Source organism: Mesoplodon bidens (assembly GCF_964165515.1).
Source record: "Mesoplodon bidens genome assembly, chromosome: 15".
In the NCBI taxonomy this organism is placed as follows: Eukaryota; Metazoa; Chordata; class Mammalia; order Artiodactyla; family Ziphiidae; genus Mesoplodon; species Mesoplodon bidens.
In genome coordinates, this window is record NC_138171.1 from 68,098,524 (window position 1) to 68,112,978 (window position 14,455).

At 44.7% G+C, this 14,455-nt stretch overlaps 1 protein-coding gene and 1 pseudogene across 2 annotated transcripts in view; one reads left to right on the forward strand and one right to left on the reverse strand.

Moving 5' to 3' along the window:
- DZANK1 (double zinc ribbon and ankyrin repeat domains 1) overlaps window positions 1-14,455 on the reverse strand; it is a 71,673-nt gene that overhangs the window by 15,155 nt on the left and 42,063 nt on the right. The window contains exons 11-13 of the mRNA XM_081255956.1: window positions 12,817-12,981; window positions 11,291-11,498; window positions 326-429 (exon numbers count right to left, since the gene is read on the reverse strand). Coding sequence (XP_081112082.1) covers window positions 326-429; window positions 11,291-11,498; window positions 12,817-12,981 — 477 coding nt within the window. The remainder of the gene's footprint in view (window positions 1-325; window positions 430-11,290; window positions 11,499-12,816; window positions 12,982-14,455) is intronic.
- Window positions 3,824-4,696, forward strand: LOC308628703 (lysosomal-associated transmembrane protein 4B-like; annotated as a pseudogene). The gene has a single exon. The product of its transcript is annotated as a lysosomal-associated transmembrane protein 4B-like (transcript).

The following is a 14,455-nucleotide window of genomic DNA, read 5'->3' on the forward strand; positions in this document are numbered from 1 at the left end:
TAACTTTGAAAGGTTCTTTTAGTCTCATGACAGAGGAAGAGGACTTCTCACAGATGTGTGTCTTTATAACAGCAGTATCCCTGGGGTCTGACAGACCTGCTTCAAATCCTGAATCCCCTGGACCCAGAGTGTAGTCTTGGGCAGGTCACCAAATCTCTCTGAGCCAGTTTTCCTGGATGTCAAATAAGGCGAAGAGGCATGGAAAGCGGGGCAGGAAAAAGAGAAAGGGCAAGCAAAGTGCAATTTCAGGACAGTCCTTGGGGGCAACCTCAGCCTGATCCTACGGGATGCTCCAGAGAGGAAGTCCTGCTCAGAGGCCACCCACCTTTCCCATCCTGGGCTCTGCAATCAAGGCCCGGAATTCAGGATTGTTCTGAGCGTAAGACCGGAGGTGAGCGGAGATATGGTCCACCTGTTTTCTCCAGTATCCTAAAGAAGGAGAGGAACCCAAACACATGGATGATTCTTCTGAGGTGAAGGAGGAAAAGTGTCAGCATGCAACATGGATTTTCAGAGAGCTCATTTCTCTTTGCCAAACTCTGTGATGGTTTTTGCTTTCTGAACCTCGACTATGTACTAGAATAAGTTCCATGAATACTATAGAATTCCAAAGGAACGTATTTTGATTGCCATATCTGGGGTCTTTTTCTTTTTTTCTTTTAAAATTAACCATATTGAGAAACAACTTACTAATAAAGTGCTCCTATTTTAAAGATAAGTGCCCCTATTTTGAGTTTTGGCAAGTGTATACATCCCGTCGATATGGAGAACATTCCCATCACTCCAGAAAGCTTCCTGTGCCCCTTTCAGTCTGCACAGGGTTTAAAATAATTCGAATTTATTGCCACCATTTAAGGCTTGAGAGATTTCACATGAGTCTGGTTTCTCGTGCGCAGGTGGGTGACGCAGCAGCACTGGGCCTGCCCTTCTGCCGGGCCCGGCTGCCTGGGGCTGAGGGGTGGCTGCCCGCTTTGGACAGGGCAGGGCGCTCCAGCTGGCCACAGCCCTTGCAGGCCTGGCTGCCTGCCTTTACTTCCTGGCTCTGCTCTGTGGCCACTTGAGTACAAAAATCTGCATCGGATCCCACCTCATCATTTTACCAGTGAGGACACTAAAGCTGAGAGCAATTGGGTGGCTTTTGCAAGGTCATCCAGACATCTAAATCTTACTCAGCCTTACTTTCCTTACCTATAAAATGGGACTAATACCTCTTACCTCATACGTTATTGTGACACCAAATAAGAGAACCTCAGTGTCTTAGTTTGGGTTCCCCTGACAGCAGAGCCTGAGACGAATACTTAGGACAGGTAGTTTCTTTGGAAGGTGACCCTGGGAAGCATGAATGATGGAGCAGAAACAGCAGGACAGGGCAGGAAGGGAAGTCAATTAAGAATCTGTTAAAAGCTGCTCAACGCCGTGGGCAGCAGGGCTCCGTCCTGCTGGGACCTAAGAGGAACCAGGCAGAATGCACCCCAGGTCTGTGCACTGGACAGAGGGACTGAGGCATTCACTCTCTGCCCCCGGCCCCTTGTGTGAGCTCCAGCACTTCTGAACTGCACCTGCCTGTGGACCGGCGGTCTTCTGCTGCTCTGAGGCAGCAAAGTAAAGAGATGCTGTGGCATGTTTTGACGAGGGATGCGAGCAAAGATGCACAGAACCAACCACCACGCTGTGCTGGAATCAGGTGGGCAGAGGGGTCTGGGCATCACGAGAGTCGTCTGCCAGTAGCTGACATAACACCAGAGGGAGCACTGAGCCCAGCACAGGGTTTGGCACAAAGTAGGCACATTCATCCCACAAGCAGTCACTGAGCAGCTCCTGTGTGCCATGCACTGAAGGCTGGGGATACAGCAGTGAACAAAGTTCTTGCCCTTGAGGAGTTCACAGGTGGACCCAGAGAAAATACAGGTAAATAAATAAATACGCAGGCAGGAGTATGCTGAACACGAAGATCTTACTGAGAATCTACAACAGATGTACAATTCCAAGATCAAATGTCAACTCTCAAAAAAGCCTCCAGGGAGGGCTTTATGGAAAGGCTGGGAGGGGTGAGGGGGGTCTTTTGGAAAAGGTCCTGGCAAGACCGTAAGTCCTCTTTTGGGGGGGTGAGGCCTGCTCCCTCCCAGCTCGGGATGAAAGAGGGGGTTCCAGGGGCTGCCTTCTGCTATAGGGAACTGAGGTCCCATGTCTATTTTCTGTTGGTGCCAAGCAAAGCACCCCAGAACTTGGTGGTTTAAAACGTCCACCACCTGAGGCCTCCCACTTCTGTGGATCTGGAGTGTGGTCAGTGCCCAGCAGGGACGGCTCATCTCTGCCCCACATGGTATCAGCCGAGCCATCAGCTGAGGCTGGGGGTCCGAGATGGTCTCATCCCTGTGGCTGAGGCCTCGGCTAAGATGGCGCAGAGCTGGGGGCCTCCTGGCCTCTCTCTTCCAGTGACTGCCGCCTGCACCCGCTCAAACATCAGCAGTCTGTGCAGCGGCTGTTGGCTGGGCCCTGAGGCATCTGTCCTCATTCAGTGATCTGTCCTGACCTCTTTACACGGCACTCACTTCCTGGGGAGTAAGTGCAAGCTCCCAGCCCTCCTAGGTCCAGGCCTGGAACTGTTGTGATGTCTCTTCTGCTACTTCTGCTGATCAAAGCAACTCGCAAGGCCAGTCTAGATTCCAAAGGAAGGGAAACAGCATGTGGGGGTGGGAGGGGTCATTCTGGTCATCTCTGCAGACGATCTCTGCAGGACACTCATGCCTGGAAGACAGTGGACTGGGTCCTGACTCCCAGCTGGGAAATCCACGAGGCAAGAGAAGAGCTGGGAATGACTGACTCCCAGCTCTGCAGCCCAAGGAACTCAGGGGACCTCATCCCCATGGAACTATAAAACAAACATTTAAAGTGGCTGGAAATGGTTCTAGGGACATAGAGCAAATACAGAAACATTTGAAGAGGAAACTGTGCTAAAACTGAGAACAGCAAGAGTCTGTGGTGTTTGAACCATGACCCACCCCCTCCTCCCTTCTCTCAGCTGAGCACGATGAAAACTTCACTCCACATGGTTCAACCATAAACACACGGCTCCCTCTCCTCCCAGCTGGAGAGCTACGGAATCTTCTCAGAAGAAGCAGGATTTCAGTGTTGCTCATCCCGCCCCCATTACCTGCTGCAGAGACCAAATTCTGGGCAAATGCAGTCAAGCGTGGGGGTCCCCCCTCCTCTGTCCAGCCACCATTTATGGGATGGACGCTCTCCCTTGGGTCTGGTACACTGAGAATACTGCGGTCCAGGTCATCCTTGTCCTGGCTTATTTGTAAAGCAGAGGTCTCACAGCAGAAGAGGCAAGTCAAGAAGACCAGAGGACAGCAGCACCCCCTTCACTGAGTGCCCAGCTGCTGAAGAGAAACACCCCATTGTCCCCACCGCCCATCCAGAGCATTGGCTCAGATATTTTGCACAAGGGAAGATAAGATAGAGAGCTCCGAATCTCCATAGGAACCCACTGCTTTGGCAAGAGTGTGAGGAAGTTCAGGCCCAAGGATAACAATGAATGATGTGGTAAAAAGCAATTAAAAGAAGCCTAGAGATAGGAGTTAAACCATAGGCTGGCCAGTTTACCAAAGAGAACCACAGAAGTCAACAGCTAAGAAGAGCTCTCCTGAAGTCTGAAAAATATCTCAAACACTGATCTCAAAAACTATCCCTATAAAGAATCTCAAATTTAATTGGATTAGGGAGCCAGCAGCAGCTGTGCGGTGGGCCCAGACCCACACGGCCGAAGCTCATGCAAACTTGGGCGCGCGCTCGCGCCACTGCGCCGGCGGCCCGAGCGATGAAGATGGTGGCCCCCTAGACGCGGTTCTACTCCAACAGCTTCTGCCTGTGCTGCCATGTCCACACTGGCACCATCCTGCTTGGCGTCTGGTACCTGATCATCAATGCCATGGCACTGCTGATTCTACTGAGCGCCCGCCCTGGCTGATCCAGATCAGTATCGCTTTTCAAGTTCTGAACTCGGAGGTGACTTGGAGCTCATGGATGATGCCAACATGTGCTTGCTATCGCAATTTCTCTTCTCATGATCCTGATCTGTGCAATGGTTACTTATGGAGCATACAAGCAACACGCGGCCTGGATCATCCCATTCTTCTGTTACCAGATCTTTGATTTTGCTCTGAACACCTTGGTTGCAGTCACTGTGCTTGTTTATCCAAACTCCATCCAGGAATACATACGACAGCTGCCTCCTGATTTTCCTTACAAAGGTGATATCATGTCAGTGAATCCTACCTGTTTGGTCCTTATTATTCTTCTGTTTATCAGCATTATCTTGACTTTTAAGGGTTCCTTGATTAGCTGTGTTTGGAACTGCTACCGATACATCAATGGCAGGAACTCCTCCGCTGTCCTGGTTTATGTTACCAGCAATGACACTACGGTGCTGTTACCCCCATACGATGATGCCTCTGTGAATGGCGCCGCCAAGGAGCTGCCACCACCTTATGTGTCTGCCTAAGCCTGGAAGTGTGGCATAGCTGGGAGCAATGGCTTGACTTTCATACATCAGGGCAATAGTTCTTTAATTTTACTTCTGAGATGAGCTCTCTGTGCTTATTTGTTGCTGAAAGGCTCCAATTAAAAATTTTAGATGTTAAGTTGAAACCCTCTGTAGTTTGAAACCTATGCTTTAGCTAGAGCACCGTGATAGAGTAACTGTAGAATTCTTTCTGTGGGGTTGGGGCGGGCTCCCCTAGTCTTTCCTCAGCATTGAAACTACCCCACAATCCGGATGAACCTTTTGTCGGAGGAGTCTGTTGGACGTGCTGAGCCCCAGAGTTGAAGAATTTGTGACACTTTTCTCTCCATTCCCTCCTTTCTCTTTTGAAAGCGTAAAATAAAATCAAAATTATACAATGCTTTTCTTAGGCCACTCCAGTTTATAGAACAAACCCTTAGGAGAAAAGGAATGTTAATCGTGTAAGGAGTCCATATATACACATAAATAAAACGAGAATTTCCTTAGATCCTTTATGATTTAAATTCAGTGACAATTTGAGTTTGCTGGTCCAGGATTTTGTCCACGGGTTAAATTGAGACCCTTTGTCAATTCCTGGCAGTGAGGACAGTCAGTCACCACCCCGGTGGCTGCTCTTGTACCCCCATGTCTGGGGTCACGGCACGGTGTGTTAGAGGGGAACCGGTTGGTACTATGTTGTATCAGGTTCTCCCTTTCTCACAGTTTCCCATCCCCACTCAGAGCCTAGCCTGACTCAGGGAGGACATCCATCAGCTTTTGTCAAGTGGAATTGCTGATATGTATTTACCCAACAATCTGAAAAAAGGTTTTCTTCTCTCCCTGCAAGGCACATCCTACTACTTTGAATTTCTGAGTATGCCTCGTCATCTTTTAAAATGAGTGTAAAACAGACTTCAGAAAAATGGGAGGTGGCGGGGGTGCTTTCCTTGTGAAATGCCCTTATCTTGACTACCTGAATTTCAAGGGACTTTCATATATTCATATGTTCAAAAGTCACAGCTCTCCTGTTTGTTCATTATTGAATATGCTGTAAATGAAGCCATTTGCAATTAAAGTGAGATTTGCCCACATCCAAAAAAAAAAGTAATTGGATCAGCCTGTAGAGCAATTTACACCCCCAGAGTGTGGTGGAAAGTAATAAAGCAATCAGCCAGCAATAAGTGGAACTTAAAGGCTGGTTATGGTCAGGGAAAGAGATGGTCAAAGAGAGCCTCGCCAAAATCGCGGTCATCCTAGGGTGACAGGGTGCATGGCCAAGGCCTCACTCTCCAAGGAGCAACTTCAGAGGTGTCCCACTGTGGGGGCGAGACAGAGCCCAGGAACCTGGTCCAGCTGGTCATGAAACAAACAGACAAGCAATAACAGTAACAAGCCTGGAGGTGAGGTCAGTACCCAGAGCTGCTACAATATGTTACTTTAAATGTCCAGGTTCCAAAAAAAAAAAAAAAAAAAAATTAAGAGACAAAAAAAGAATGCAAAGAAACAAGAAACTGTGATTCATACACAGGAAATAGAACAGGCAACAGAAACTGTGAGAGAGGTCACATGTTGGAGATTTAACAAAGATTTCAAAGCAGCCATTGTAAATATATCCAAAGAACTAAAAGAAACGATGCATGAAGAAGTAAAAGAAGGTGCCTCATGAAATACAGAATATCAATAAATACATAGAAATTATATATAAAGAGAACCAAATAGATATTGTGTAGCAGAAAAGCATAATGATTGAAATTAAAAATTCACTAGAGAGGCTCAGAAGTTAATTTGAACTGACAAAAGAAAGAATTAGCAAATTCAGAAACAGATCGACAGATATTATGCAATGCAAAAAACAGAGAGAAAAAAAGAATGAAGAAAAATGAACAGAGCCTAAGAAACCTGCAGGAAACTATCAAGCATACCAACATATGCATAATGAGAACCCCAGAAGAGGGGACAAAGCAAAATGCAGAAAAACTATTTGAAGAAACAATGGCCCCAAACTTCCCAAATTTGATGGAAGGCGTGAATTTACACATCCAAGCAGCTCAACAAATTCCAAGTAGGGTCCACACCAAAAGACACACTTTTAAGAGACAAAAACAGAGAATCTTGAGAGCAGGAGAGAAGTGACTCATCACATACAAGGGATCTGCAAGAGATTAACAGCAGATTTCTTACCAGAAATCATGGAGGTCAGAAGACAGTGGGATATCATATTCAAAGTGTTCAAAAGAAAAAAAAAAAAAACCCTGTCAACCAAGAATCCTATTCCCAGAAGTTGTCTTTCAAAAATGAAGGCAAAATGAAGACATCACCAGACACTAAAAAACTGAGGGAAGTCATTGCTAGCAGACCACCCTATAAGAAACACGAAAGAAAGTTCAGGCTCAAAGCAAATGACTCCAGACAGTAATGTGAATCCATACACACAGAAAAACAAAGAGCACTGATAAAGTAACCATGTAACTATAAAAGACATTATAAATGCCTATTTCTTTTCTTCTCCTAACAAATATAATAATATATTGCATAAAATAATATGTATATAGATGTAGTATTTGTCCTATAACATATAGAAATGTAATATCTTGGCCAATAACAGCACAAAAGAGGTGGACAGGAGCAAAGCTTAATTGGGCTAAGGAAATGGCTCCAGATGGTAACTCAAATCCACAGGAATAAACAAAGACAACTAGAAATGGGAAGAAAGGAGGCTAATATAACAAAAGCCATAAATATATAATACAGTTGACCCTTGAACAACACAGGGGTTATGGGCACCAACCCCCCATGCAGTTGAAAATCTGTATATAACTTTAGAGTTGGCCCTCCGTATCCATGGTCCCACATCCGTGCACTCAACCAACTGTGGATCATGTAGTACTGAAGTAAGCATACAGTGAAAACAAAAAATCCACATATAAACAGACCCACACAGTTCAAACCCATGTTGTTCAAGGGTCAACTGTAGTTCTTCCTTCTTTCAGCATTTTTAAAAGACATAAGGTTATATAAAGTAATAAATATAACAGTGTTTTGTTGGGTTTGCAACATATATAGATGTAATATATATATGTAGGCATTGTTGTTATATATACCTATAAAACCAGGAAGAAAGAACAGAGCTATATAGGAGTAGCATTTCTGTGTCACACTGGAATTAAATTACTATAAATCTGAAACATATTCTGATACGATGTGTAAGGTAAGGGGCTTCCCTGGTGGTGCAGTGGTTAAGAATCTGCCTGCTAATGCAGGGGACACAGGTTCAAGCCCTGGTCCGGGAAGATCCCACATGCCGAGGAGCAACTAAGCCCGTGTGCCACAACTACTGAGCCTGGGCTCTAGAGCTCACGAGCCACAACTACTGAGGCTGCATGCCACAACTACTGAAGCCCACGCACCTAGAGCCCATGCTCTGCAACAAGAGAAGCTACCACGATGAGAAGCACACACACCACAATGAAGAGTAGCCCCTGCTTGCCACAACTAGAGAAAGCCCATGCAGCAACAAAGACCCAACACAGCCAAAAACAAAATTCAAAAAAAAGATGTATAATGTAAGCCCTAGAGCAACAACTAAGGGAATAAGCTGGTATGGAAAAACCTGAACGAACTTTTTGGCCAGCCCAATATATAGGGGAAAAAACCCATTAAACATTCAAATCTTACATTAGAAAATATGCAACACAAAAGCAAGCAGTAAAGGAGGAATACAGGAACAAAAAGACACAAACATTTAGAAAAGAACGAGTAAAATGGAAGACACAAATCCAACTTTATCAATAACATTAAATGTGAATGAATTTAACAACCCAATCAAAAAACAGATATTTTAGACACTTTAGATTCAAAGATACAAACAGATTAAAAGTAAAAAATATGGAAATATATATATCATGCAAACAGCAACCACAAGAAAGCTGGACTGGCTATACTAATACCAGACAAAATAGATTTTAAGACCAAATAAAATGTTACTAGATAAAAATAGGGACATTTTATAATGAAAAAGGGTATCATGAAGGTATAACAATTATAAACAATTGTAAGTATGTACCTAATAACAGAAAACCAAAATACATGAAGCAAAAACTGAGGGAAATGATGGGAGAAATAGACAACTCAGCAATAATGGGTGGACACTTTAATACCCTATTTTCAAAATGGATAGAACAACTAGGCAGAAGGTCAGCAAGAAATAGAACACTTGAACAGCACTCTAAACTAGCAGGACCTAATGGACATCTACGGAATATTCCACCCCCAAAAGAATATATATTCTTCTCAAGGGCAAATGGAATATTCTCCAGGATAGATCATATGTTAGGCCATGTCAAGTCTCAATAAATTTAAAAGGGTTAAAATCATACAAAGTATGTTTCTGATCACAATAGAATGAAACTAGAAATCAATAACAGACAGAAATTTGGGGAACTCACAAATATTTGGAAATTAAATAATTCTTAAACAACCAGTGGGTCAAAGAAGAAACCACAGGGGAAACTAGAAAATTCATTGTTGAAAGAAAATGAAAACTTATGGGATGCAGTGAAAGCAGCACTCACAGGGAAATTTATAGTTGTAAATGCCTACATTAAAAAAGAAGAAAGGGGGCTTCCCTGGTGGCGCAGTGGTTGAGAGTCCGCCTGCCGATGCAGGGGACACGGGTTCGTGCCCCGGTCCGGGAAGATCCCACATGCCGCGGAGCGGCTGGGCCCGTGAGCCATGGCCACTGAGCCTGCGTGTCTGGAGCCTGTGCTCCGCAGCGGAAGAGGCCACAGCAGTGAGAGGCCCGCGTACCGCAAAAAAAAAAAAAAAAAGAAGAAAGGTCTCAAATCAAAACCTGAACCCCACGAAATAAATAAATAAATAATTTCACCTAAAAAAAAAAAAAAAAAAAGACCTGCACCTTTGACCTTGAGAAACTGGAAAAAGAGCAAACTCCACCTAAAGCAAGAAGAAATAAGGAAATAATGAAGATTAGAGTGGAAATTAACGAAAGACAGAACAGAAAAGCAATACAAAAAATCAACAGGGCTTCCCTGGTGGCGCAGTGGTTGAGAGTCCGCCTGCCGATGCAGGGGACACGGGTTCATTCCCCGGTCCGGGAAGATCCCACATGCCGTGGAGCGGCTGGGCCCCTGAGCCATGGCCGCTAGGCCTGCGCGTCCGGAGCCTGTACTCCACAACGGGAGAGGCCACAACAGTGAGAGGCCCGCGTACTGCAAAAAAAAAAAAAAAAAAAAATCAACAAAACCCAAAGTTGGTTCTTGAAAAGAGATCAGCAAAATTGGCAAATCTTTATCTAGATTCACCAAGAAAAAGAGAAGTGACTCAAATTGCTAGAATCAGGAATTAGATAGGGGATATTACCACCAACCTTATTGAAATAAAAAGGATTACATTTATTTATTTAAAAAATTTATTTATTTATTTTATTATTATTTTGCAGTACGCGGGCCTCTCACTGTTGTGGCCTCTCCCGTTGCGGAGCACAGGCTCCAGATGCGCAGGCTCAGCGGCCATGGCTCACGGACCCAGCCGCTCCGTGGCATGTGGGATCTTCCCGGACCGGGGCACGAACCCTTGTCCCCTGCATCGGCAGGTGGACTCACAACCACTGTGCCACCAGGGAAGCCCTAAAAAGGATTATAAAGGGATACTATGGACAACTGGATGCTAATAAATCAGGTAACTCAGATGAAGTGATGCTCAGCATCATTAGTCATCAGGGAAACGCTGATCAAACCCATAATGAGATGCTGCTCCACACCCACTAGGATGCTTGTAATGAAAATGTCAGATAATAACAAGTGCTGATAAAGATGTGGAAAAATCGGTACCCTCATACACTGCTAGTCAGAATGTAAAATAGTGCAGTCACGTTGGAAAACAGTCCAGAAGTTCCTCAGAAAGTTAAACATGTTACCATTTGACCCAGCAATTGCACTCCTATGTACATACCCAAGAGAAATGAAAACATATGCCACAGAAAAATTTCTACGTGAATGTTCAGAGCACCATTATTCTTAACAGTCAAACCTGTTTACACACACACACACACACACACACACAGACAAAGCTGGACACAACTCAAATGTCTATTACTGATGAACATACAAACAAATGTCATATGTCCATAAAATAGAATATCACTGAGCTATTAAAAAAAGAATGAAGTACTGAAAACATGTTACATGGACAAAACTTGAAAACATCATACTAAGTGAAAGAAGCCAGTCACAAAAGACCATATTATATGCTTCCACTTATATGTCCAGAATAAGCAAATCCATAAAGACAGAAAGTAGATGAGTGATTGTTACACCCTTGGGAGCGGGATGTACAGGGTTTACTTCTGGGGGGATGAAAAGGTTCTAGAAATGCAGTGGTGATGGCTGTACTGCTCATGTACTAAATGCCACTGAATTGTACCCTTTAAAATGGTTAAGATGGTGAATTTTATGTCATGTGAATTTGCCACAATAGAAAAAGAGATTCTGGCAGCCAGCAGTAACGACGCAGACTAAGCACATTTCTGGGCTAGTGGTACACGTTCTTATGTGCGACTTCATTTACCAACGCGACAACGGGGCTAAGAGTCAAAACATGCTAAAAGTTTAAGGAAGTGCTATTATTCACACAAAGCAAAATTACTTGAAAAAAGAAAAATAAAGGCACTTCTTGTACATAAAAATGAATCGAAAGGAAGATAAAAAACGGAATTTTCTTCTGGGGAAAGAGTGGGTTCCCTTCTGAGAGGAGAATGTGTCTCACCTCTCCCTGGGCTGACGGCTGTGAGGAGAGGTTTATGGTCACTCATTTTCTCCTGCCTCTGCTTCTGAGAAGCCATTTCCAGTTCTTTTTTTGCCAGGAGGGTCCCAGACGGGTAGAACAGGCCAGTGGTCTGTGTGCCCACATCCTTCTTAGGCCCAGCATCAGGCTTGGGCAAAGGAACATTTAGGGGCTGCCAGGCAGATCGAGGCTGTATGAGCAAGGCAGAAAACATTAAAAAAAAAAACCAAAACCCAAAACTATAATATAAATTAATTAATTCTCCATTTTATCACAGAAAACAATTCTAATCAGGAGTAAAAATATCTCCAAAACACTGTACTTTGAACTAAAGGGGGTTTTCAGGCCTTGCCTCACCTTCTTTGCTTGTTTTTCCCAGCAACTCCCAGCCTGAGCCCTGAAGCCAGCCCCACTCCTTATCCACTGACTGTCTCAAATTCGGCAAATCAACTGATGCTCCCTGTCCTGCCGCCTGAGGTCTGGAAATCTATCCTTTCAGCTCTACAATCCAGAGGAGCATAGACTTTACTACCCATCCACACTCAACTACTGGGCACCAACATTTTCTCTGAGACACTCTCCTGCATCTGGGCCTGGGGACCTGAGAGGACCACCATGCCAGGATATGTACGTTGCACACTGCACAAAAGCATTGCATCTAAAGGGGTAATATTCACATAGTGGACATTGTATGTTTGCATACTTATTAGGACAATTTTTATGGCAAAAGAAAATGTCTAACAAAATTGGTAAATTACAATCAGTTTCTAACAGATGGCAGTCAATTGTCTTGAGGAAAAAAACACCATGTCTCATTTGCACAAAGGTGCCACCTCGGTTATTGGCAGTCCTGGGATCTGCAAGTGTTTTCATTTGGGTTAAGAAACCATGAACTCCCTAAAAATGAATGCAAAGTTGCTGAGTGCACGTGCATTCTCTCTAACAATCATCAAGCTTCAAATTCTTCTAATGAAGAGAAGAAACCCGAAAAGTCTTTCTGTAGCTTAGACAAATTCATAAAAGTCTAACACAAAGCTGGTTACAGATTAAGTCCTTCTGAAAATAATCTTGTGAGATTTTCCTCCAATATGCCCAGTTGTTATAAGTGGCGAAAGCAATTTTACGAACCCAATATAAGTTTTCTAAAATATGAAAGAGCAGGGGGAAAGTTCTTGGCGTGTTACATAAGAAATTCACGAGACGAGAGTACATTCTATCCCACGTATTTTAAAGCTCCCTAATGACATTACATCTATTACCTTGCACATGCAGTTAAACCTCGATTTACTACAGATAAATGCATATTTACATCTTTGAATTCTGAAGAAATCACTCGAGTGTTTAAAACATAACGAGGTTGAAGTTATTTACACACCAAGTTGAAAGTCCATGAAAAATGTCTAAGTGTTTCGGCTCTCTTCCCCTGGGTTGGCTCACAGGGTCGAGGACACAAATTCAGAGTCACAACCCCTTCCTGGGTCCAGTTCTTACTACCATGGAGGCCTCACCTCAGCAAAAGGGCCAGGTTCTCCAGCAGCTGGAGCCAAGCTGTTCTCCACACTAGGTCTTGCCAAGGACTTCACGCAAATACCACAGGAGCCACAGAATCGTGCAGATGGGTGATTGCTGGCTCCACATTTATAACAAACGGAGTAGCAAGTTGCAACGCCAGGCTAGAGGATAGAAAATACTTTTATATTTTCATGAATATCAGAGACACAATTTTCCCATACAAATTACGCCCATACCATACAATCTGCAGCCACCCAAAGAACACAGGCCCATACCCTCTGACCCTGTAATTCTACCTTCTAGAATTTATCCTACAGATGGACAAATTCACAAAGAAGTATATTCAAGACCATTCCCTGCAGGACTGTGGCTTTAGAGGAAATAACTGGAAACAGCCAGCCCTAAACGTCCAGCACCAGGGGATGGTCTAAACGCACCACGGGACATACAGACAGCAGAAAAAATGAGGTTACTAACGAGATACACTGCTAGGAGCAAAGAACTGGGTCTGTGTTCATATTAAACTACCAGTTACTTATTAATGCATCTAATGGCTGAAAGAAGACCTCAGAAAGTGGGTAACAGTGATTACTTCTGGGGGTAGGAGCGGTGGGACTAGGATGGGAAGGGAGACTAACCCTTCACACAAAACCTCTTGCATTATTTACATGTGACCCTTACTCCAATAAATAATTCTGAGTGTTTCATTAAAAAGGTAAGCAGACAATTCATAAAAGAAGAAAACACCAGGAGTCAATAGATGAGTGAAAAGGTTTAACCTCAAAAAATGCAGATGAAAACAGCAATGAGAGACTTTCTCCATTTGAGAGAACTAATGATCTCTGTCTGCAGTTTCTTAGGGAAATAGGTGCTAGGACCCAAATCCCAAGAAGCGATTTCAGCAAGGCTGTGGAAGGGAGGAGCCTGGCTTTGGGTGGGGGCCCTGAGGCACAGAGAAGCTGTGTTAAAACCCCCATGGAGGCTCCGTATCAAGTTCAGAAGCAAGCTTCTCCTGCTCTCACGTGGACGGGTGGACACAGGGCCGTACAGGCGGGTCAATACTCCAATCCCCCTCCCAATCCAGAAGAGAAGGAAGCCCCAGACCAGTGCAAACCCTGGAAATACGGTACTTCTGCCCCAAAGAGTAAAACTATGATGAGCTTCACCAGCGGATAAATTAGAACAAAGAGCGTGCGCTCCTTCATGGAAAGTCGATGAAACTGGTGCCTCACCTGTCTCGAAGCCCCCGTTACCTGGGACGCCAAAGGCAGCGTGCCCACCGCCCTGCTGTGAGGATGTTACTAGAGAAAAAGCCTGAGGAGAGGGGGCGGCCTGAGGGGTCACGGCTGAGGCTCACGCTCTCTCCTTCGGACTCTGGTTTCCATCTGGCAACGTCAACTTACTTGCCACTCCTGACCCAGGAGAAGAATTATTTTCTTTGCGGGAGGGAGTTGGGATTGTCTCGTGAGACTTTCTGAGACTCTGGCAGGCGGACCTGGACTAGAATCTCTGCTCCGGCTGCTAACCCCCCCGGCAGAGCTGGCACGCGGGCGCCCTGGTCGGCTCTGTTTACAGGTGAGGGAAAGCGAGGCACCGAGGGGGTGAGCCCCGCGATCTGAACCCAGGCCAGCCGAC